Source organism: Culex pipiens, chromosome 3 (genome assembly GCF_016801865.2).
Source record: "Culex pipiens pallens isolate TS chromosome 3, TS_CPP_V2, whole genome shotgun sequence".
In the NCBI taxonomy this organism is placed as follows: domain Eukaryota; kingdom Metazoa; phylum Arthropoda; class Insecta; order Diptera; family Culicidae; genus Culex; species Culex pipiens.
Window position 1 is genome coordinate 91,591,544 of NC_068939.1, and position 24,469 is coordinate 91,616,012.

At 40.0% G+C, this 24,469-nt stretch overlaps 4 protein-coding genes across 4 annotated transcripts in view; 1 reads left to right on the forward strand and 3 right to left on the reverse strand.

Moving 5' to 3' along the window:
• LOC120427789 (clavesin-2) overlaps positions 1-24,469 on the reverse strand; it is a 104,171-nt gene that overhangs the window by 50,960 nt on the left and 28,742 nt on the right. The window lies entirely within an intron of this gene.
• LOC120430926 (nuclear pore complex protein Nup133-like) lies at positions 3,999-7,922 on the reverse strand. Its single transcript, XM_039596047.2, has 3 exons — positions 6,911-7,922; positions 5,040-6,852; positions 3,999-4,970 (listed from the first exon to the last, which is right to left on the reverse strand). The coding sequence occupies exons 1-3, from the start codon at positions 7,760-7,762 to the stop codon at positions 4,072-4,074; spliced, it is 3,564 nt and encodes a 1,187-aa protein (XP_039451981.1). The 5' UTR covers positions 7,763-7,922; the 3' UTR covers positions 3,999-4,071.
• LOC120430929 (myeloperoxidase-like) lies at positions 9,672-12,728 on the forward strand. Its single transcript, XM_039596049.2, has 6 exons — positions 9,672-9,832; positions 9,935-10,088; positions 10,150-10,292; positions 10,346-11,676; positions 11,736-12,291; positions 12,351-12,728. Exons 1-6 carry the CDS (start codon positions 9,808-9,810, stop codon positions 12,698-12,700), a joined length of 2,559 nt encoding a protein of 852 aa, XP_039451983.1. The 5' UTR covers positions 9,672-9,807; the 3' UTR covers positions 12,701-12,728.
• LOC120430930 (uncharacterized) overlaps positions 16,968-24,469 on the reverse strand; it is a 202,216-nt gene continuing 194,714 nt past the window's right edge. Inside the window, exons 2-3 of the mRNA XM_052709457.1 lie at positions 21,043-21,181; positions 16,968-17,771 (exon numbers count right to left, since the gene is read on the reverse strand). Of these exons, the coding sequence (XP_052565417.1) occupies positions 17,459-17,771; positions 21,043-21,164 (435 nt within the window). The 5' untranslated portion in view covers positions 21,165-21,181 and the 3' untranslated portion in view covers positions 16,968-17,458. The remainder of the gene's footprint in view (positions 17,772-21,042; positions 21,182-24,469) is intronic.

Here is a 24,469-nt window from a genome sequence, read left to right on the forward strand (position 1 = left end):
TCATGGTCACAATAGATCCTAAGAAAAATCTGACTTCATAAACATAGCCATATAAATAAAAAAAAAACAATCGTATTTATTTATATTTTTAAAGAAAAACCCCCTCTATCCCAACCAGTTTTTCAAAAAGCCTCCAACAATCCGGGGGCAAGTTCTCTAAATTTTTAAGAATATAGAAGTGAAATTAAAGAAAATTTATAAATCACCTTATCGGGACCATCCATAAACCACGTGGACACTTTAAGGGGAGGGGGGGGGGGGGGATGGCGATTGTCCACGCTCCATATAAAAAAGTTTTTTTTTGTATGGACAATTGTCCACGAGGGGGGTGGGCGGGGGTTGAGATTACCGAAAAAGTGTCCACGTGGTTTGTGGATGGTCCCATCATTATTTGTGTATTTAGGCTCAAATCAAAAGTTTTGTTTGGTAAAATGTTTTTTTTTAAGTTCGACCTTTTGTCCATTCGACCTTTTGTCATACATTCCGTTCGAAGGCTTGATTGTTGAGGCAATTGCAAACCTCTTTGTTACACCTTAGCCTATCCACCCCGGAATTCAAACTGACGACCTTTGGATTGTGAGTCTAAGGGTGGATTTTCATGGATTTTTCGATGACCGACATCGAAAGCGGCTTTCGATGCTCGTGGTCAAATTTGGTCGAAAACTCATATTTTTCGACCAAGTTAAGTGGTAAAATAGTTTAGATTGATTGTTCATGGCAGTACGAACAATAAAAACAAATACTAATTTCCGGAAAGCTCCGAAAATGTGATTTTCCGACTTTTGATTTTCGATGCACGAGCATCGTAAGATGACCGACATCGAAAGCATAGTCACTACCATGCTTTGCTAAAATGTCAGTGCATCGTAGTTCGATGCCTGTCCTGTCAGCCATATTGCTGCCCCGACACCATGGACACAAACCAAATAACGCTGTGAAATATTTCCGTGAATATTTCAAGCAGGCAAGCGTTTCAAGCGTTTTGTGGCAAACACATGAGATTTTTCCGATGCCAAAATGGCAACAATGGAATCGGCTGATGTTGATGTCGACAAAGTTTTGAAAAGAGGCGATAGGCTACCTCAATTTATTTTTAAGTGGGGTTTTACGTTTTCAAATAACAAGAAAGAATTTTGATTTTATTTCACAGCATGAAATGTATGTCATTCAAGGAAAATGTTGATTGCCACCTATGATACGAGTGTTTCCCATAAACATAGAACATTTTTAAACAGTACGCTAGATCAAAGTGTGTACGGTTTACCATGCACGGAAAGTTGAAAACATGGAAAAAATTAGATTTTTTTTCATATTTATTTTTATGGAATAAATATTTGATAATTGCATCATAGTTCTGGCTGAAGGTTAGAAGAGAGGGAGAAATTAAGAAGAAAAGCAAGTAAAGAAAAAAAAAGAAATAAAGAAATAAAGAAATAAAGAAATAAAGAAATAAAGAAATAAAGAAATAAAGAAATAAAGAAATAAAGAAATAAAAAAATAAAGAAATAAAGAAATAAAGAAATAAAGAAATAAAGAAATAAAGAAATAAAGAAATAAAGAAATAAAGAAATAAAGAAATAAAGAAATAAAGAAATAAAGAAATAAAGAAATAAAGAAATAAAGAAATAAAGAAATAAAGAAATAAAGAAATAAAGAAATAAAGAAATAAAGAAATAAAGAAATAAAGAAATAAAGAAATAAAGAAATAAAGAAATAAAGAAATAAAGAAATAAAGAAATAAAGAAATAAAGAAATAAAGAAATAAAGAAATAAAGAAATAAAGAAATAAAGAAATAAAGAAATAAAGAAATAAAGAAATAAAGTAATAAAGAAATAAAGAAATAAAGAAATAAAGAAATAAAGAAATAAAGAAATAAAGAAATAAAGAAATAAAGAAATAAAGAAATAAAGAAATAAAGAAATAAAGAAATAAAGAAATAAAGAAATAAAGAAATAAAGAAATAAAGAAATAAAGAAATAAAGAAATAAAGAAATAAAGAAATAAAGAAATAAAGAAATAAAAAAATAAAGAAATAAAGAAATAAAGAAATAAAGAAATAAAGAAATAAAGAAATAAAGAAATAAAGAAATAAAGAAATAAAGAAATAAAGAAATAAAGAAATAAAGAAATAAAGAAATAAAGAAATAAAGAAATAAAGAAATAAAGAAATAAAGAAATAAAGAAATAAAGAAATAAAGAAATAAAGAAATAAAGAAATAAAGAAATAAAAAAATAAAGAAATAAAGAAATAAAGAAATAAAGAAATAAAGAAATAAAGAAATAAAGAAATAAAGAAATAAAGAAATAAAGAAAAAAAGAAATAAAGAAATAAAGAAATAAAGAAATAAAGAAATAAAGAAATAAAGAAATAAAGAAATAAAGAAATAAAGAAATAAAGAAATAAAGAAATAAAGAAATAAAGAAATAAAGAAATAAAGAAATAAAGAAATAAAGAAATAAAGAAATAAAGAAATAAAGAAATAAAGAAATAAAGAAATAAAGAAATAAAGAAATAAAGAAATAAAGAAATAAAGAAATAAAGAAATAAAGAAATAAAGAAATAAAGAAATAAAGAAATAAAGAAATAAAGAAATAAAGAAATAAAGAAATAAAGAAATAAAGAAATTAAGAAATTAAGAAATTAAGAAATTAAGAAATTAAGAAATTAAGAAATTAAGAAATTAAGAAATTAAGAAATTAAGAAATTAAGAAATTAAGAAATTAAGAAATTAAGAAATTAAGAAATTAAGAAATTAAGAAATTAAGAAATTAAGAAATTAAGAAATTAAGAAATTAAGAAATTAAGAAATTAAGAAATTAAGAAATTAAGAAATTAAGAAATTAAGAAATTAAGAAATTAAGAAATTAAGAAATTAAGAAATTAAGAAATTAAGAAATTAAGAAATTAAGAAATTAAGAAATTAAGAAATTAAGAAATTAAGAAATTAAGAAATTCAGAAATTCAGAAATTCAGAAATTCAGAAATTCAGAAATTCAGAAATTCAGAAATTCAGAAATTCAGAAATTCAGAAATTCAGAAATTCAGAAATTCAGAAATTCAGAAATTCAGAAATTCAGAAATTCAGAAATTCAGAAATTCAGAAATTCAGAAATTCAGAAATTAAGAAATTCCGAAATTAAGAAAGAATTTCAGAATTTCTCAATTTCTAAATTTCTTAATTTCATATTTTCAGAATTTCTTAATTTCATAATTTAAGAAATTCAGAATTTCAGAATTTCAGTATTTCAGTATTTCAGGATTTCTGAATTTCTGAATTTCTGAATTTCTGAATTTCTGAATTTCTGAATTTCTGAATTTCTGAATTTCTGAATTTCTGAATTTCTGAATTTCTGAATTTCTGAATTTCTGAATTTCTGAATTTCTGAATTTCTGAATTTCTGAATTTCTGAATTTCTGAATTTCTGAATTTCTGAATTTCTGAATTTCTGAATTTCTGAATTTCTGAATTTCTGAATTTCTGAATTTCTGAATTTCTGAATTTTTTTGTTGTGCTCTTCTAAATGCTGCCAAACATTGTTAATATTAATATTATTTTGTTCTATCCGGAAATAAATTTTGAATGGTTCTAAATTAAAAGTTCTCCTGCATTTGTCTAAAATTTTTATCTTTGGTTTTTCCGTGCACGTGTTGCTTTGTGTTGACGTTTCCCCAAGCGTTTCTCTCCCATTTTCTACCGTTCCTTCTTGAAACGCTTGCGGGAAAAATGGCGGTCTGCCCGTTATTTAGGTTTGAGTCATAGCTAAGTCATAACGCCATCCAAGAGCATCGTAAAAATTTCGATGCTCGTGCTTACGATGTCGTTGCATGATCCATGAAAATCCAGCCTAACTGCCTACCAGCGACTCCACCGAGGTAGGACCCAGGGAGACGACTCCTCCACCTGGACTGAGCTATCGAACAAAGTGTGCCTGCCTGGGTCATACTTCAATAACCCCTGACATAACGGATTTCTTTCCAACGTTCAGAATCCCCAGCCAGGATTTCACATTAAATGTTTAATTTATTTCGAAACAGTAAAAATATGAAGAACACTTACCGCGACGACCGATCACTTTTTCTTGTACGAGTCGTAGATGTGTTCGTAGCCCAGCTTGATCAGATACTGGAACGATTTGCTCTCGACCAGGTCGCCCAGTTCGGACGCGCCGAGAAAGTTCTCCACCGCCGGGAGGAAGTTCTCGAGCTCACCGTCCAGAATGTAGCACAGGTCAATCAACCGGAAGAACATCATGCCCTGCATCGTGTCCAGCGGGGCGTTCGGATTGTAGTTGTCCCAGCTGTCGCGAAGGATCGCTGCGCACCAGATCTTGTGTCGCACCTCCATCGGTTCCTCGACAAAGTCCAGCAGTTCGAGCGCCTTCCGAAACTCGGTCTCGGACGATTTGCTGTACTCGTCGGCGATGTAGAGGTCTACGATTTCTTCTGGGGATAGAACCTTGGCGTTCTTGGTGTCGTAACCGTAGATGTTGAGGATATCGACGGGTATTTCCTCCTGCAGATCGAGCAGCTTCGCCTCGGAGTTGATCTCTGCGATTTGCGCGCCAAAGTCACCCTCCGCGGCCAGCGCGCACAGCTTGGACAGCGAAAGCATGACCCGCTTCCGGCTCAGCAGTTCCTTCTCGTTCTGGGCTAGCGCGAGCAACACTTCCGCCGCCTGGGCCAACTCCCCGTTGAACACGAGTTGGATCCACGCCAGCGACGGGTGATCCGACAGGAATCGCGCCAACTCCACCTGATTGCCCTTGAATCGTTGGAAGATGTCGCCCTGCTTGTTCTGACGCATGTGCCAGCTGATGGCGAACTGCGAAAAGTCCAGCTCCTTGTACCGCTCGATGTACTCGTCTAGCCGGGCTTGGCTGTTGGTTTTGTCGCAGATCACCACCAAGATCTGGAAGTCGAGGTACTTTTCAGCCAACTTTGCCGCCAGCTCGTACTGCTCCGCGTCCACTAGAGCGAGATTGAAAGAATCGGTTGAAAATCTGTCAAATAGCCACAAGGTTACAGTTCGTTACTCACCCAACGGGAAGATCAGATCGCTCCGTTGCGACTCGTACTGCTGCAGCAGCACCGCCCGCTTCGCCTCGTCTCCGACGCTGTCCAGATACCGCTTGCGACCGTCCAGCACAAAGTCCACCAGCTCGGTCATCTGCTTGTAGTGTTTGATTTTGAACTCCGGCTCGCCACTGCCCTTGATGCCGTACTTGAGCGTGCTGTTGATCATGTGCAGCAGAACGTCCTTCATGCCATACTTTCCCGACGATGCCGTCCACGGGACGCACTCGTGGCGGTTCAGTTCGTCGCGTACGTTAAACAGGTCCGCCTTTGCCTCGCGGAACTTGCTGACCTCCTGCAGCACCGTTACCGTGATGGTGTTGATCTCGACCAGGGCCGTTTGAACCTGGGTCGTGGTGAACTCCTGGCGGATGTAGCTTTCGACGAGGTCGGCAAACACTTTGAAGATTTCGTGGATTTGGTTGACCTGCACGTAGAACAGATCTTGGTTGGTGAGGTTTGGCGAGGGTGGCGTACGATTGCCCTCCCGCAGGACCAGGTCGATGGCTTCGTCGATGATCCGAGCGTGGCTGGCGTGCAGACATTTGAGCGCGATCGCAGCGACGATTTTTTCGGCAATGTCTCCAAGCAGGTGGGCCGTTGGGCGGACAACGTCTCCGCCGCTGGATGCGCCCAGTTTGTCCCAGAGGGTCGACGCGTGCAAGAAGTCGATGAACTGGGTAAGGGCAATGTTCTTTTCCCGCAGTTGCTGCACGATTTGCATCGACGTTGAAGATCCGAGGGCGTGCTTTTGGGTGACTTCCCAACGCGGATCAGCGGCCGGAATGTCTTCGGCAAGGTCGCGGGCGATTTGGAGGACGATTTGGTCAACCGTGCCGTCCAGGGGCTTTTGCTCGGCAGATTGGAGAATTTCGTTGATGATCTCGTTGGACGCGGGGATGTTTCGCTTGATGTGGTAGATGAAGGCGGCTTTGAGTTGGCTGACGTGGTCCTTGTCGGCGCTGCTGATCTCCTCTGGATCGAGGTCGTACAGAACCAAGTTACCGGCGTTGGTCGTTGCTGGAGCGAAGATTGACTGCGAGATGAACACGGAATCGTTTACCGATATGTTCGGATTGAACACATCCGAAGACACGGACGAGTTGAAGACTTCACTGTTCGGTTCGAAATCCGAGGGAGTGACGACTACGAGGCCGTGAATCTTGGAAAAGAACAGTGCAGTGTTCTGGAAACAATTTGCAGCCAAAATAGCGTCATCTTGGACGTTGAACTCGATCTTTTCCAGCTCTTCCGAAGGACTGCTACTTTCGCTGTTGGCTGCCGAATTTGCCGCTCCCCGGTCCAGATTAACGGGATAAATCACTTTCTCATTGTAGACATATGCTACCGCACGGTTCGCCACGAACCGGAATCCAGTCGTTTCCTCCTCCCGTTCCCGGCTGTAGAATCCCTTGTACTTCATCATCGTACTCTCCTTCAACACCATTCCGTCCCCTTCGAACACGAATGTCAACAGCGCGTAAAACACCTGCGGCGTCCTCTGCAAATTACTCGCCGCGGCCAGAATGACCACGCCACGGTCCGTCGAACGCATGTCCAGCGGCCACAGCTCGATTTCACCGCCGGCGTCCCGAGCCCACAATTTCTGCACGAAAAAGTCCCGAATTTTACGCATAATTTCGGCGTCCTCACACAGGAAGCGTTCGCCGCCGGCACCACTCGGACTGAAGGCCCACCGCTGGATCCACTTGTCCGCCAGGACCGTGATGTGCCACTCGTGTGCGGACACCTTCTCGCTAGCGATTTTGATCAGTTTCTAGAAAGAGAAATTGCATGTTAGTGTTTGAACGGAATTTGCGATTTGCAAAACTCACATTCTCCCTCTCCTGGATGCTGTGCATCCCGATGATGATCGAAGCAAACTTCTTTCCGATTCCCCCAAAAAATCCGGACGGTGGTTTCACCAACCTCGCCACGATCGACTGCCGTCCTGCTTGCGCCGGAATCTGCAGCTGCACCAAACTGCAGGTCGTCGTCACGAGCAGATAATTCCCGCTGCTCAGCCCAACGACCTCCTCGAACTCCTGCCCCTCCAGAATGTTACACTCGTCCATGCTCGACCCGTCGTGGGCAATCGACGGCCAATAGCGCACATCGCCGGCCGGGGAAACGGCCAGACACGACGCCATCTGGTGCCCTTCGGCGATAAACACCGAAATGAGCGTCGCTTTGTGGCCAATGTCGCAGTGTGGCAGCGTCAACTGCCGGCACTGGCTGGCCAGGGCACGCCGCGGCGTCGGAAAGTCCCCGCCAGTTGCCATGGCCGCCTTCGAGTGACTCTCGCGGTACTGCCAGATCAGCAATCGGCGACCGTGCACCAACCAGGCCCACCCATTCTGGCCGTAACCGATCGACACCGGCGCACTCCGTTCGGCAAAGGTCAAGATCTCACTGACCTGCACCGGCAACGGCAACCCGTAACATTCCAAGATATTATAGTCCGACTTTGCCACCACCTGAAGGGTGGAAATATTCGACCGTGTGGACAAACTGTACCGTCCGGAACCTTTCCGACCAATGGAACCGGCCAGTGGAGGACCGCCTCCCTTGCGAAGACCGACGCCGCCGCCGCCGGTAGAAAAGAGCGACCCGCCGAGGGATTGGCGCGAACGCGAAACCGAGCTGTTTTTCGACGGACCGAACAGCGTTCCGAAGGATTTGTCCATTTTAGCGGGCGGCGAATCACGGCACTGGAGCGAAACGACCGGAAAATACGAATATTCGACACGATTTTCACTAATTTTACGCAAAATTACGGAGCCGCACGATTTTGCGAAACTTTTGTTGTTTGTGCGGTGTTTGACGTTTAAATGTTGTTTTGGATTGGCGCTTCTTTTGAGGTTAGGAAATTTGTATGCCGACTGGCAGACTGCACGCTCATTCAGTGTTGGGCAGATTTTTGTTGAAATTATTTACTCCGAATGATAATTTGCACTCATTGTAAATAAATTATTAACACTTGTAGCCCCAACGGGGTCAAAAAAGTTGGAAATGCATTTCCACCGGCTCATACAACCATCGGAAAAAAAGTTGGAAATGCATTTTTCATTGTAACTTGCGGTAGACGCATCTGTTTTGGATCTACCTTATTGGAGGTGATTCTTGACATTCTTCCGGATCGAATGCAATAAGAATAATCCAAATCGGTTGAGTTTTCGCCGAGATACAGCCGGATGAAGTTGCATTTCCAACTTTTTTGACCCCCTTGGTGCTTCGCGTAAGTTTTAACCCTGTTGGTGCTACAAGTGTTAAACTGATTTGAACAAGTTTCAATGAAAAAAAAAATATATATATATATCTGAAATTATTTACAAAATTTGTAACAAACATTTTTTCATTTTTTTTTTGCAAATTTTGTTTCTGCGGAGAAAACATTTTGCGTGCAAAGCTTTCGCTTGCCTCTGGTGGCCAGCACTTTTTAGCTTTTTAGTACATCTTGCTAATTTTTTTATAGCTTCACACAACGAGCTTTTTAGCCATTGACGGCTCGAGACAAAAACTTTTGCGTTGTTTTGCATACCTTTCACTGCCCATAATCGCATAAATGTCCCATATGCATTTTCATCGTTTATGAGTTAATGATGCAGTTTGGTTCAAAATCGTGTGCTCTTTCAGAAAAACCTCTTTGTACTTTGTTCTAGAAATCAGGAGGAAATCCAGTTTTTTTCACGAAAACTTAACACGTAGCCTTATGTGTGGGACAAACTTCAAATGCGTTTTTCTCAGCTTGCCAAGCAGCTTGCTGTTTTTGCATATGGGACATTTATGCGAACATGGGCAGTTTAGGCGCTATCGGTTTCACCAGAACAAGCTCCAAGATAGGGCGAAATCCAATTTCCCAACATAATTTTAATAATTTCCAGATATCCTTCGGACGATCGAGTCTGAACTGTATTTGAAAATATTCAAGTCGTTAGCTTGGCATACACTGTATGTCTGTTTCCAACACATGGCTCTCTCGACAAAATCCTTCTCGCGGTTTCTCTCGTGGCGCGCAACCATCGTCTACAGACACCCTCTCTCACGCAGAGTTTCTTCACACGTGCTTCTGAAACGACTGGTACGCCTAGGGGACTACGACGGCCATGCGTACGCCAAACCGCAAGTTCGGTTAATTTGTACTGCCTCACTTTACAAGCCCTTTCCCACTTATGTCGTTCGAAAAACTGTCGAGAGGATCATAACATAGAATTCGTTCAATCGTGAAACGCAAAATCATCTGAAAGAGGTAATCGAAATGAGTGAATCCTTACAAGATGCCATTGTACTCTTTTATACGAAAAAAAAAATACCCTAAGGTTCTATGCTGCTACTTCCTTTCGGGTTCTTCCGAATTGTGTTCCATACGTATCGAGAATTTCAATCACGCCGGCTGGAAGTAGAAGAAGTTTAACCCTCACGAATTTGGAGGAAATCCTTACAAGTTGTGTTTGAACTTCTTGGGAAGACAAAATGCACCTTGCAAGAAGCACAACTACTGCGAGGCGGCGATGGAATGTCGACAAGGGGGCTATCGAATATCGGAGAAACCGCATCGAAGCCGAGTTGCGGACCAGTTTATTAGTGGTTTCTTCACGTTCAGTTGTTCAACGGCACTCCTCGGTGTAACATCGTGTTTCTGGAGTTCGGTCCCGGATTACTTGGGTGGTGATAAGATTATTTTGGAGGACTTTACTATTTTTTTGTGGTTCTTTGTTATAACTATGCACTAATGCGAGTTAATCTACCTAGTGAAAGTAAGTGAATGCTGTAATTTTGTAGATCTTGACGATTTCAATCAGTAACTTCAAGGGCTTCCCCAATAAAATTCTTCGGATATCAAACTCAACTCTCCACAGGAATGACCGACGAAAGGACACCGTTGACGCTGGGACCGCCCCCGCCGTTGGACACGGACAGCGGATCGTCCTACGTTCACCAGCACAAGGGTTACGAAACTTTGCGGGAGCGCCAGGTTAAGACCTTCCAGTGTTGGATCTGCTCCGCCATTTTGTAAGATCCGAAAAAGTGGATCTCTATAAGACGGGTTTCAGTAGAGTTTTTTTTCTTCCAGGGGAGCCTTCGTGATCGGAATTATCATAAGCCTCAGTTACATAATTCTGGGCGACGCAAGAAAAGGAGCGGCCAACGTTACGAACACTACCGAGTCGGCGAATTTCCCGGATTTGTTTAATCTGATTAGCTTTCCGCTTGCCGGTACGTAGAATTTTCTTCACTCTTTACATGACTTGCTCAATGTTCTCTTTCAGACGAATCGATTCCGACTTGGGACGGACCGGATGTGAGCGATGAAGATGCGGCGGCGGCAATATCCGAAGGAGAGAAAGCCTTGGGCGATAAGGAACTGCTGGAGGAAGCGTTGACGGCTCCACCGGTCAATTCTCCGACCTACCGTCATCAGCGTGCTGTGAGTACCTCGTTGGCCGCGCGTTTGGTGTCCAAGTTGGGCTACGTCGAGATCAAGGCGACCAAGGCGATCGCCCGAAAGTTCAACATGAACAAGCGACACCGTCGTTGGAGTATCGGAAAGGGTCTGGCACTTAAGCTTCCTCGCGTGAACGAAACTCAGGTGTGTGACTTCAACGCGCGATACAGGACTAACAACGGCACTTGTAATAACCGAAAGCAACCGTATTCTTACGGAGTGGCATTGATCCCCTTCCGTCGTCAGCTGACCCCGGACTACGGTGACGGTGTTTCGAGTCCACGAGAATCGGTTGATAGGAAAGCATTGCCTAGTGCACGGCAGGTTTCAATAGAGTTGCATCGTCCCTCGTACCACAACGATCCGAACTTCTCGGTAATGCTTGCTGTTTGGGGTCAATTCTTGGATCACGACATCACGTCTACTGCGTTGAATCAGGGAGTTGGCGGCAAGGCGATCGAGTGTTGCGATCCAGGTCAACCTCAACATCCGGAGTGCTACCCGGTCAAGCTTGGACCGGGAGATCCTTACTTCCACGAATATAACTTGACATGTATGAACTTTGTTCGGTCTATACCGGCAAGTACGGGTCATTTGGGACCGCGTCAGCAGTTGAACCAAGCCACGGCTTATATCGATGGATCGGTCGTGTACGGTTCGGACGACGCCAAAGTTAAGCGGCTAAGATCAGGCGTGGATGGGCGTTTGCGTATGTTAAAGACCCCGGACAATCGAGAACTGCTACCACAATCTACTGATCCCAATGATGGATGTAACGAAGCGAGCATGAACGCAGCCGGCAAGTATTGCTTCGAGTCTGGAGACGATCGTTCGAACGAAAATCTTCATCTGACCTCGATGCACTTGATCTGGGCAAGACACCACAATAATTTGACCGGGGAGCTCAAGAAGGTCAATCCGGAGTGGGACGACGAGCGGTTGTTCCAGGAAGCGCGACGAATCTTGGCTGCCCAGATGCAGCATATAACCTACAGTGAATTTGTTCCCGTGATCATCGGAGCTAACAACAGTGACCAAATGGGTATTTCGCCGACTCCGGACAGTGATCGCGATACTTACAACGCTTCGGTAGATGCCTCTATCGCCAACATATTTGCGGCAGCGGCCTTCCGTTTTGCTCACACGTTGCTTCCGGTAAGTCATGCCCATTAAGAGGTACATCTGTGATCTCAACATGCCAAGTTTCTTTCCAGACCCTGATGAAACAAACACGCGATCCGACGAGTTCTGCATCCGGAATCGAGCTGCATAAAATGTTGTTCAACCCGTACTCCTTGTACGGGTCAACCGGTTTGGACGACGCGATCGGTGGGGCGATGAGTACCCCGCTGGGCAAGTACGATCAATTCTTTACCACCGAGTTGACCGAACGACTGTTTGAAAAGTCCGAAGATCTGCTGCACGATCGACCTTGCGGACTGGACTTGGTATCGTTGAACATCCAACGTGGTCGCGATCACGGACTGCCCTCGTACCCTCACTGGAGAAAGCACTGTCGATTGCCCCCGGTTGATACCTGGGCCCAAATGGCTGACGCCGTCGATCCGGGATCGCTCGAGCAAATGAAGAAGATGTACGCAGAACCGGAAAATGTGGACGTCTATTCGGGAGCACTGAGCGAACCTCCCGTAAAAGGGGGAGTCGTTGGACCGCTGATCACGTGCCTTCTCGGGGATCAGTTCGTTCGCTTGAAGCAGGGAGATTCGTTCTGGTACGAGCGCCGACGAGGACCGCAGCGATTCACTAGAGGTAAGCGTAAATTTCTACCCTACCCAAGCAAAACTACATCATTTCTCACCCACTTCCAGACCAACTGCAGCAAATCTACAATACGAAACTGTCCAGCATCATCTGCCGCAACTCGGATGCCATCACCCATTCCCCGGTGGATCTTATGCGAAAGGTCGACCGCAATCAAAATCCGGAACGGCCATGCTCCGAGCTGGACACGTTCGACTTTGGAGCGTTCCGTGAGAGGAAGAAGGATTTGACAGGGCGGGTTAAGGTGGCCACCGCTAAAGTTGGAGTGCTGGTGATACAGACCTCGTCGACGTCCACCGAAGCCAGCGTGGGAACAAGTGCGACGGAGCCTTCAACGACATCGACAACGGGGGCGGCCACAACTACCACTACAACGGCTTCGGTGCCAGCCACTTGAAGGGTTTCGCGCGGCGATCGATAGCTAAGAGTTTTAAAATGTGGGCCTTTTTTGGCCAAGTGAAATCGTAACAGTGGGGGGAACAATTGTGTAGAATAAAATTAAACGGTTTTTACAAACGAAAAATTGGCCTGGACTAATTTCAGGCAGTTTGCAACATCATCACCCATCAGTATGCATTTGTGTGAGGCGTAAATCATATGGAAACGTTTCGACAAGGGTTGTCATTATCGACGGCGGCCCCAGCTCCAGCCGAAAGTGTATTAATTATTCACGAGTTATTCGATCGTTACAAACAATCATTTCCCATAAGTAGATGGTGTCCTTGGGCTCGGGACATCGATTGGATTGACTTGTTTAATATTTTTTCACGGTCACCACCCGTGAGACAAATGGCCATGTCTAGCCGATGCTTGTCGCTTAGTGATTGAAAGTGAAAAGGTGGACCAATTTAGTCCATAAATGATGCTTTTTGATCGCTTGTGAATGGGAAGTAGATTATGGGTTTTACCGCCTTCTTCTGTTTTTCATAAAAGAAGTTTTTAGGGGGAAAGGGGGTAATATGCACCCCCTGCTTTTCTCGGTATAGAGTTATTTACGTGCGCATGTATTGCGTATACATACACGAAAAAAAGTGAGGTTAAATTTTGTCCGGCCAGCAAAATCAAATGGTGCGCTAGTGTGTGTGCGCGAAACGTCATAAAGCTCTATTGGGAAGAATTTTCCGGGAAAAAATCATAGAAATTGGAAGCATCACATTGCAAAATCAAGCTGCAAAAATTTGAGCATCGTTATACTACGAACAGCTTAAGTTATTTGAAAAACTTTTAAATGTTGCGTTTTGATCTAATTTTTATTGAACTTTCAATATGATTTTTGGACAATATTAAAAGCATTTATTGATATGTAAGTATTGATTTATATACTTTTTGCCATAATCTTCATTATTCTATAAGGCTAGTATGCAGATCGGAAGGAAAGGGGTCAAGAAACAGCTTTACGAACAGCTTAACAAAGGAGAGGGAGCGATTTCTTGGGGCTTTTCTTCACCCTCTCTGACTTGCTTGCGCTGCCGCTGTTGCCCATTGGATATTTTTCTTGACCGGTTCCTTCCGAGGTGCGTATACCGCTATAGACAGACGAGTCCAAAAACATAACAAAATCTGCAAAAAGCATAGTCGGGGCAAAATGCACCGATGTAATCAACGGAATCGACGTAACACCTTATAATGTGGCCCTCTTAAACCTTGCGGTTTCGTCAACGGATCCACAGGCGTGTATCGTTCTTTTTGCGACAAGACTCCGCCTCCCGGGTCTCCTAAGTGTGAAGGTATGGGCACGGGGAGAGGGCACCGAATACCTATATTTACACTTAGAATTTTTTGCGTCCGCCCCGGGATTCGAACCGATGTAATCAGGGATGCCACATTTGAAGATTTTCGAGCACAGGCTCAATACTCAAACGTATTGTTTTGCCATGATATTCGATGATTTTTGATTAAATTAATTACTCACGAAAAAGATAACAATGTTTTGCTTCTTTAGCCAAAAACAGATTTGCAAAATATTATTTTGCCATCAAATTAAACTCATTTGCGTTTTTGTGATGTGCCCGAAAATTTTCAAAATCTGGCAGCCTGGCTGTAATGCTCCTTTGTAAAGACAGCGGTGTCATCTAGTGGTGACTAGTAAAAACTGCTTTAACCTCGGCTTTAACCCGGTGCATTTTGCCCCGCTGTTGTAGTGTATTTTGCCACAATGTTGTGGGGCATATTGCCACTCATTGTTCTTTGAAATTACAAATGAATCAAAAATGTTTTTAGAAATTTGTTATTGTCAAATAATTTTGTGGTTCTTAAAGACTTTTTTCACATGAATGACGAAGAATAATAGTAGGGGAAAGTGGGGCAAGTGGAACAAGCTAAGGAAATGATCGTTATAACCCATTAAAAACGTTAAAAATCTGTCAGATTTTTTTATAATCGTCTTATTCCAGGTCTTGACTAAGACTTTGATAGAACAAGTTTTTAAAAAGTCCTGTTTTTTAATGCAAAAAAAATATTAAAAAAAAATATTTTTCGTACGTTCCACTCAACCAGTGGGGCAAGACGAACAACTCGTTGGGGCAAGAGGAACAATGCATGAAACAACATGTTAATTTGCTAACAATTGAACTGTTATCACTTAGATACATAAGATTAGGATGTATTTGAAACGTTTCTTTCATTTTTAGATTAAATAATAATATTTTACTAAATATTTGATCGTTTTTACGAAAAAAATTTTACTAAGATGATAAAAAGGAAATTTTCATAATATCAATATATTTAGTTTGGACAATTTTTTTAACAATTGTTTATCAGTTTTTATGTACGTTTTTCTATTTATTTCCCAATAAAATATGTTGTAGCAGCAATTAGATTTTTTTCCATACTAAAAATCCATATGTTACACTTGCCCCACCTGAACAAGATTTTTCAAAAGCTCTCAACAAAAATAACCAAAACTTAAAACATACTTTATAGTAAGTGCAAGTCATTGGTAGGGACTACTGATCTAGGAAAAATAGTATTTTAATAAAATGAGCCTTAAAACAAACCCTAAGCCTTATTTTGTACTTTCCAAATATTATAAGAAAACAAAGGTTTTGAGAAAAACTTCATTAAATCTTATGCTCCGTGGCGTTTACGTTGTTTTGGCGGTTATGTGGTAGAAGAATCAGCTAATTGCATTGTTAGCAACAATTCCTCATACTGGGAATAATCAAAATTGTAAAAATAACGACCATACGAACGATTGTTCCTTTTGCTCCATATGGTCGTCTTGCTTCACCTTCCCCTATTAGAATATTGAACAAAATTCTTCCACAGAAATCACAGTTTACCCTTAGGGCGTCCAATCTCCCTAATTGTTTTGAAAAGTATATTTTAATTTTGCACTAGATATCAATTTAATCCTCATCAATAAAGAACATGAAGTAGGGACGAAATATCTACGTTACAGATGTGCCACAAATTTTGTGTTGATTTTTATATTAAATTTATATAATTCAAGCACCATTATTTGAGCCTCGTGACGGAGGGGTGATACGACCCCTTCCATTTTAAAACTTTCGAAAAAAGACGTGTTTTTCAATAATTATGGAAAAATTGGTGACAAAGGGACTTGAGACCTAAACCTAGAGAAAAGGACGGAATTTATTTATATTCTATGTTTATAAATTCTAATAATTTTATGACAAAATTATGTATTTTGCTATTCCTTATGTTCCCGGTCTTTTCGAGCCTGTAATAGAAAAATCTTTTTTTATTTGTTCGAAATTTCACATTTCCTTTTAAAAAATAAACGTGGGGAGATGTTTTTTAAAAGCGTTTACATTCAATTTGATTATGTTTGTAATGAATTTTATAATGTGAGTTATAACTTTGATCCCTAATTTAGAAGCAAGAAGTAGACCTATTGGCCGATTATGTTGACATGAATCGAAAAAATTGCTAACAGGCGCTTTAAATGGCATAACTGAAAAAGTCACTTTCCTCACGTCATGTAAAACATGTAATGGAATACCCGATTCGAGTGGTAGTTTGACAGTTCGCTCCATAAGAAATACATTGCTTACTACCAATCGCGTCGGGTACTCCATTGGCATAGACTGCCCGAGTGTTGTTCAATGGAGCTAATTTTTTGAATTTTTTTTCTCAGAGTATTTTTAAAATTTCAAACTTCAAGTAATTGTCAAAAGCATGGATATGGTGAACTCAAATTTAAACATATGAAATACAATAGTATATTGGACGGGAACTTTTCAAAAAAACTTTGGATTCATCAAAATTGACCGTTTAATATTTCGTAGGGCACTAGCACACTAGAACCTTTAGGTATAGGAATACGTGTGTTTACATCGGAAACCTAATTAGCCCTTATAATAAATAAGTCTATACTTTGACTGTGACAAACCACTGTTTTAAAGTTTTCCAAGCCAAACAAAGCAAAATGTTGTACTTTCCATCTATAAATCAAATTCGATGTTAAAAGTAAGAACATAAACAAATATTAAAAATCGTTTTTTGGTCATGATTCGATTATCCAAAGTTCCATACAAACCTTCGAATGATCGAACTTCGGATAATCGAACTTCGGAGAATCGAGGCTTCGGATAATCGAGTTTGGACTGTGTTTTGAAAAATTTCGTGACATTGCAACGCCGGAATGTGTCTACTAGGATTTTTTCTTCATTTTAATTGAGAACACGTGTTTTCATACTAAATTAAGTTCGTTTATTTTGATAGTACATAAAAAATGTGTTCACAAGTCGGCCACGTGCCACGTTCACTGTGACCATAGTCAAGGGATGCTGCTGTACTGTTCCGTAAGCCTTAGCAAACTTTGCTCACTATTACATCAGATTTATTCTTTTGCACGCTGCTAATCTTTACAACTTGGGCCCTATCGATGATGGGGGATGGGATGACACAATGTTTGCGTTTGCGCGTGTGAATTACAATCTCAGAACGCTTTTATTGCCGTATTACTCAGAGGTAATCTGATAAGTTGATGCTGCGTTGTTGTCGTAGTCGTCGTTGGCATTTGTTTACGTTCCAGTGGCTCAATTGGAAAATTCTTGGCGAGATACTATTTGTTATTTTGTAATAAATAATTGGGGTTGAGGTTCGTCCCCTGAAGTTGGGGTTTGGTGTCCTAGTATAAAGTGAGGTTAAGTTCAATCACAGTCTTTGAAAACGGAGCCCGGCAAAGCTTCTAAGCCGGTTGGCTAAGCAACCGAAAGATGACTCCGGAACCATCATCCGTAGCGGACACTAGTGTTGCCTCAGTTGTCTGGATGGGTGTGATGACGGTAGTGCTGCCAAGTGAGCTGTTGCTGTCACCGTTGAGGGAGGGTCCTCCCGTGCAGAGACCACTCTCCAGAGCGGATACGGCGATGTAGCAGGAGATGAACAGTGCCACCAGGCAGAGCAACCAGTACAGCGAGAAGCAGATGTAACGGACTCGAATCCAGAACGGGTCGTCGATGTAGGAGGAAAGTTCTGCTTTGGTGAGGGCGTACGAGCCACTAAAAGAAAACAAAAGACGATTTTTATTAGTTGAGTCGCTTCCTGACATTTATCAGTGCAATTGAACGTGCCTTTGAAAACAATAAATTTTGTAATCGATCAACCCCTAAGCTATTAATTGCTTGACGGACTTGTTTATTGTGTTTGCTGATCGATAACTAGAATATACTAACACTATACAATAACTCGAGCTCGTGGTAACTGCGCTGCAGATTCGAGCCGCAAGTTGAACCAACTCCCGATCTTGAACTCTTCACCGCGATTAGAGTGTCTGCCCCACGGCGAGTTCCTTAACCTGAATGACGCCCAAAAAAAAATCATCATTATCAAAAAGAACACTATTCAAGTTCATTTCACCGACAAAACGCCGGAAAGTGAATCGCACACGCAACATACGTTTTCGATTAGTCAATATTTGAACAAAGTCTGAAGGGTGAATATTTGCGCAGATAATGGCGGTGGCAAACAAGGGGCCATGTGGCTCTCGTTGGTTCAATTGAGCAGGGTTGTGTGCGGAGTGTAAAAATCACGTTTCAGTGACTGTTTGTCTGCGTGGATCGGCTTCATTGAGCTGGATCGATTGGTGTTTAGTAACGCGGAGATCACGTGTGAATTAAAAAATGGATCTTTTTTGCCTTCCTCACTGCGCTAAGGCGCTAATCCTGCTTTTAAAATGAAGTTTTTCGCAGAAAGCACATAGACCCAACTTCATGTCCATAATTTTACAAAAAAAATCTCATGAGCAATTCTCTACCAAAACCGGAAATGGATTTTATTTGTATTTTTTGATTAGGCTCTTTTGAGTGAATTTTCTGATCAATATGGTGTCTTCAGCAAAGTTGTAGGTATTGTTGAGGACTTTTGAGAAAAAAATAGGTACACGGAAAAAAATTTGCAGATTTTTTTATCAACTTTTTTTTCACTAAAACTCAATTTCCCAAAATACGTATTTTTTGATTTTCGAGATTTTTTGATATGTTTTAGGGGACAAAAATCCGCAACTTTTGAGCCATAGAGAAACATGGTCAAAAAATCTGCCGCCGAGTTTGAAAAAATAGTGATTTTTGGAAAAAATCAAAGTTTTATGCAAAAACAAGTTTGACATTACTTTTTAATGCAAAATTGAATTTGCAATTGAAAAGTACTTTACAGATTTTTTGATAAAGGGCTCCGTTTTCAAGATATAGCCACCGAAAGTTTGATTTTAGTGAAATATTTGCAGTTTTTCAATTTTTAAAAATAGTGGCCATGAGTGACCATTTCTAAAAATATTTTTTTTGAAAAGTTCAGAAAATTTGCTATAAAATTGTCTAAGAGACATTGAAGATTGGACCTCGGGTTGCTGAGATAGAGCCGCTTTAAGAAAAAGAAACACGAAAATTGAAGTTTTCTTAATATCGCCAAAAAAACACACCATTTTCTAATGACGATATCTCAGCAACTAATGGTCCGATTTTAAAAGTTAATACATGAAACATTCGTGAAATTTTCCGATCTTTTCGATTTTTTTTAAAATCAATACTAACATTTTAAAAGGGCCAAATATTGAATATTACGCCCATTTAAAATGCTAGTCTTGATTTAAAAATTTTCAAAATATTTTTTTCGAAAAGATCGGAAAATTTCACGAATTTTTCATATTTTAACATTGAAAATCGGACCATTAGTTGCTGAGATATCGACATTAGAAAATGGTGTGTTGTTTGGGTGGGACTTAGAAAACATCAATTTTCCTGTTTTTAAACCTTTGCATGGCAATATCTCAGCAACGAAGGGTCGTATCAACAAAGTTTAAAAATGCAAAATATAGAAAATTTCAAAAATATTTTTTTCAAAGGTGGGGAAACATATGTACTAATTTAAAAAAAATGAAAAACTGCGACTATTTTCAAAAAAGTCACCTAAAAATGGATTTAACTTGAAAACGGTGCACTTTATCAAAATTTCACTGAAGTACTTTTTGATTGCAAATTTGATTTTACATCGAAAAATGAAGTTAAAAAAAATTGCGACCAATTTTACGATTTTTTGAAAAAATCAGTATTGATTCAAAAATTCATAACTTGCTCAAAGATTTTTTGCACAACCTGGAAATTTCTGAAAAGTTGGCATTTCATCTGAAAAGTTGGCAACATCAAAAAATTAAAGAAAATTTAAAATAGTGTTTTTTTGCAAATCAAGTTTTAGTGACAGAAATTAAATAAAAAATCACCAAAATTTTTTTTACCGTGTATCATTTTTTTCAGTGTAGTCCATATCCATATCTACAACTTTGCCCAAGACACCAAATCGATCAAAAAATTCTATCAAAAGATACAGATTTTTATATTTTCATACAACATTTTTGTATGGCCAGCTGCCAAATTTGTATGGAATTTTATATCGACAAACTAATGATGCAAAATGGCTTCTTTGGGCATACCGAAGGCACCAAAAAAGTTTCAGTCGGATTAAAAAATACAAAAAATAAAATTCTAAAAAAAAATACCGATTTCGTAGAGAACTGCTCTATTGCTAATTTTTGTTTTTCGGTTCTCTGCCATATGCAAAACATTAGTTATTTATTTGTTTGAAGATTAATCAACTGCACACGATTTAAAATGCATTTTACAAAGTTGATTTTTAGTTTGCAAAATTGAGTAAATTTCTAAACATTCAAGAGTTATTGAAATGTAGGTATATAGTTTTTTTTTTGTAAAAACCACGACTAATGATCGATAACTCAACATATTTCCAAAAAAAGCGCGTGCTTTCCGATCGTAATTTTACAGTTACCGCTAAATAGTCCTGATTTATTGTATGAGATAACTATCCAATCATCCATCCATCACAAAGACACTAATTGCGACACCAATTACAACAAACAAAATGGTTCACCAAACAATCGTGCACGGATAAAATTCTTGTAAGCATATCCGGTAACTCTATGTTTTCAAATTCGTAAACATTGAAATGTTTTCAAAATCGTCAACATTTTTTCCGATTTCGAACAACAATGTTGTCGATTTTGGAAATATTTCAATGTTTACGAATTCGAAAACATAGAGTTCCAGGATATGTTTACAAGATTTCTGCCCGTGTGCGGTCCCTCAAAGGGACGATTTCACCGTCAAGTCCCGTAAAGCCCATTGTTGTAATCAATTTGGACTAAAACACCTAGATAATTGCATCACCTGCCCCTTCTTCACTTGAACAAAACTTCACCCGTGGAATGTCCGATAACAATTTACGGAATTTTCCGGCACACGCACTTCATCAAACCGCACTTACTAGTCATAATCACTGTCGTTATTGTTGTTGTTATTGTTGTTGATGTCCTCCTGGGGAATCGGAATCACGTACGACTTTTGGTAATCCTTGGGCAAAAGTCGAGTCTTCTCGTTGATGGTCATTTTGCAAACGGACGCGCACACGCTTTCCAATCACTTCTGGAACTTTAGAACAGTTGTAGCACTATGATCGCGATCTTTGCGTGAAGAGTTCGTTTTATACTATGCCTCAAGAGCGGCGGAGAGTGATGAGATGAGAGATGAGTAAAGAGCAGTGCAGCATCCGTAACTCTCGGCTCGGTGCTCCGTAATTGTACTTGAGTACTTGACAGTTGAAAAAGGGTAGCCTGTTAGTAGTTGAACAATTTATTTATTTTTTTACTTGATTAAATTTTAACTATCCAAACCACCAAAACTAAATAAATTGAGAAAATTTTGCCTTGAAATAATAGAGACTAATTAAAAAAAATCTTTAAAAATCTTCAAATTAGATGGTTTACATTTTTTTTAAATATTAAATAGACACTTTTGCTTTGAGTACATTTTTTGGTTGTACATTTTTGCTCCCTTAGATCAAATTTTCCGGTGATAATTTCATCATATTCGTGTTACTGAGACAATTTTACAATAGAAACATGCACAAAAATGGTTATTTTCGTCCATTTTAACCCTTTAAAATATTAAAGTTAAAAAAATCTTCGATTAACATTTATTGAAAATCATGTTCGTTTCCGAGGATACTAGATGACAACCGGAAATAAAGCAGCCTCTTATTTTTTTTTTACTTTCGTTTAAAGGGTTAAAATGGATGAAAATAAACATTTTTGTGCATGTTTCTATTGTAAAATTGTCTCAGAAACACGAATATAATGAAATTATCACCGGAAAATTTGATTTAAAGGGTCCCCTGAGCAAAAATGTACAACCAAAAAAATTACTCAAAGTAATTTCGAAAATTCAAAAAACATCATAAACACTGACAAATCATAAAAGCAGGGGTGCCAGGTTGCCAGATAAATCTGGCATTGCCAGATTTTTTGAGCGCCAATTAGAAAAAAAAAATCTATTTCTTCCTCACATTGTTTTATTGACGTATTTTTTATTATTTTGTGAAGCTATAATGTATAAAAAGTTAAAATACACAGTTTTTGAACAAAAAATGACTTATTACTTTGAGAAAAGTGGCTTGCCAGATTTTTCCCAGCTTTTTGCCAGATTTTTTACTCTTCAGACCTAGTAACCCTGCATAAAAGGCAACACAATAATAAACCATATATATCATTTAACGTTAGATAATTAGTGAAATAAACACATTTTCCCAAGATTTTACAAAAATAAAATAGTTTAAGAATGGTTTCCGCCCTTTTCATATGTTGCTTCAGAGAGCTTCTCAGCATCAGCAGCTGAGCATCTGTCAAACCGTATGTTTGACAATCGCTGTTTGCTGAGGATGAGTGAGAAGGAAGATGGGAATGTGTGGTCAAATTTGAACTCTTGGTGGCAGTGCATATCTCGGCAATGATACAACCAAATGTCTTCTACACTCAAACCCCGATGGTTTAACACCAACTGTTGTCAAACGAACGGGGTCACTTTAGTTTGACACCCCTTTTACACGGAGTTCACACACACTACCAAACGTTTGTTTTGATAGTGTGCGTAAACATCGTGGAAAAAGTGACAGTTCGTCACTTTTTAGTTTGACTTTGACCAACCAACGGGGTACAAACTAAAAAAGTGACCAACCACCGGGGGTTGAGTGTAATTTGTTTTGATAATAGATAAAAATGAATATTTTAATGCCTCGAAAACGGAATTTTAATAAAATTAAGTGTGTGCTCACACCATTCCTGACTTTTTTTGTAGATTTACATGTATGTAACCCCTTAATGTTAATCGAGTGTCCAGTAGGGCAATAGGAGTGGGGTAAGGCCTACTTCTCTTTTTTTATTCGTTGGTCAAAACTTAGTCTTTGAGCCAATTTTGAATCCAATCGGTTAATGATTAGCAGTCGCTGTTGAGCGTTGAAGTTTGTATGGAAAAAAACAGAGATTTTTTTCTTGAAATTTTGACAAAAGGCGGTGATGATTTAAATTGAATTGGAATCGACTTATTTGTCGATTGTTGACTGCTGACCTTTAAGCAAATGCTTCCAAAATCTTCCAGCAAACACGAAGGGATGCGAATCAGCCAGGCAGCACCAGCAGATAACGAGGATTTGTTTACTACTATGTGTAATAAAATGGAATGTACAAACAACGTGCGACGACCACTTGTTGCACGGCGACGGTGGCGGCGGCAATGACAAATGTTCGAACAATTGGTGCAACAGGTACTTCAGTTTTAAGATTTACTGTACTTCAAACTCCTTGAAGTGGTTTTATGGCATATGGAATCGGATTGTTTGAAGTACGTTACTAACTACTTTCTGTAGCTTTTGATTTGGTCTATCATTTAAATCGATATAGCAAATTTAATGAACCGGCTTTCGATTGATTTTATATTTATTTGTAACGTTTTTCTCACTGGAAGAAGTCTTACCACCATTATCTGCGGTAAGAGGTTATAACGAGAGCAAACGAGCAAAACGACATTACACTCAACCCCCGGTGGTTGGTCACTTTTTCGTTGGACACTTTTTTGGTTTGTACCCCGTTGGTTGGTCAAAGTCAAACTAAAAAGTGACGAACTGTCACTTTTTACACGGCGCTCACACACACTTTCAAAACAAATGTTTGGTAGTGTGTGTGAACTCCGTGTAAAAGGGGTGTCAAACTAAAACGTGACCCCGTTCGTTTGACAACAGTTGGTGTCAAACCATCGGGGTTTGAGTGTACTGGGAAACTTCCCAACACCCAGAGTTGCTGGAGAGATAGTTCCATGCATGAACTTCTTTTTAAACAACAGCAAACTCCCCCCTCCCCCCAAAGTGTATTAGTTAAGAGTCAACAAAGGTTACATCATCGCTTTCTCGCAGACTTCCCTAATAATCTCCAGCAAAAGAAGCTGCTGATAGCTGATGGGTTGCACAGTTCGATTAGAACCAAACCCATGATGCATGTTCGATGGACCGATGGAACCGGGAAATTCCACAATGCGCCGTAGTCAACGAAGATGACGACGACGACGACGGTCGTGGAACTTGACCTTCACCGGCAAGTCAGGAAGCTTTCGCGCTGGTAATCAGCTGAGCTTCTGCTCTATCTGCGGGTAGCCTAATCATACTAGCTAGTAATGATGGCACTGTTGCCGGCAAGACCAAGCAGAGCAGAACACTCTTTGCGTTGCCCGGTCTTTCTGGAATACAGCGGGCGATAAGCGTGCGAACTTGCTCGCTGACAGTGGCAGATCGAGACTTTGGTGGCATGTGATGGTGCAGGATGCATTTGATAGTTTTTATCTGAGTGTAAATTCAAGCAACCATTTTT

What these genes read in the sequence shown, in the direction of transcription:
- LOC120430929 (XM_039596049.2), top strand. Translation starts at nt 9,808, where the DNA reads ATGCGAGTTAATCTACCTAGTGAAA. An exon ending in TGGATCTGCTCCGCCATTTT is followed by an intron (nt 10,089 to 10,149) that starts GTAAGATCCGAA and finishes TTTTTCTTCCAG; the next exon opens with GGGAGCCTTCGTGATCGGAA. An exon ending in GATTAGCTTTCCGCTTGCCG is followed by an intron (nt 10,293 to 10,345) that starts GTACGTAGAATT and finishes GTTCTCTTTCAG; the next exon opens with ACGAATCGATTCCGACTTGG.
- LOC120430926 (XM_039596047.2), bottom strand. Translation starts at nt 7,762, where the DNA reads ATGGACAAATCCTTCGGAACGCTGTTCGGTCCGTCGAAAAACAGCTCG. An exon ending in GCATCCAGGAGAGGGAGAAT is followed by an intron (nt 6,853 to 6,910) that starts GTGAGTTTTGCA and finishes TTCTCTTTCTAG; the next exon opens with AAACTGATCAAAATCGCTAG. An exon ending in CGATCTGATCTTCCCGTTGG is followed by an intron (nt 4,971 to 5,039) that starts GTGAGTAACGAA and finishes ATCTCGCTCTAG; the next exon opens with TGGACGCGGAGCAGTACGAG.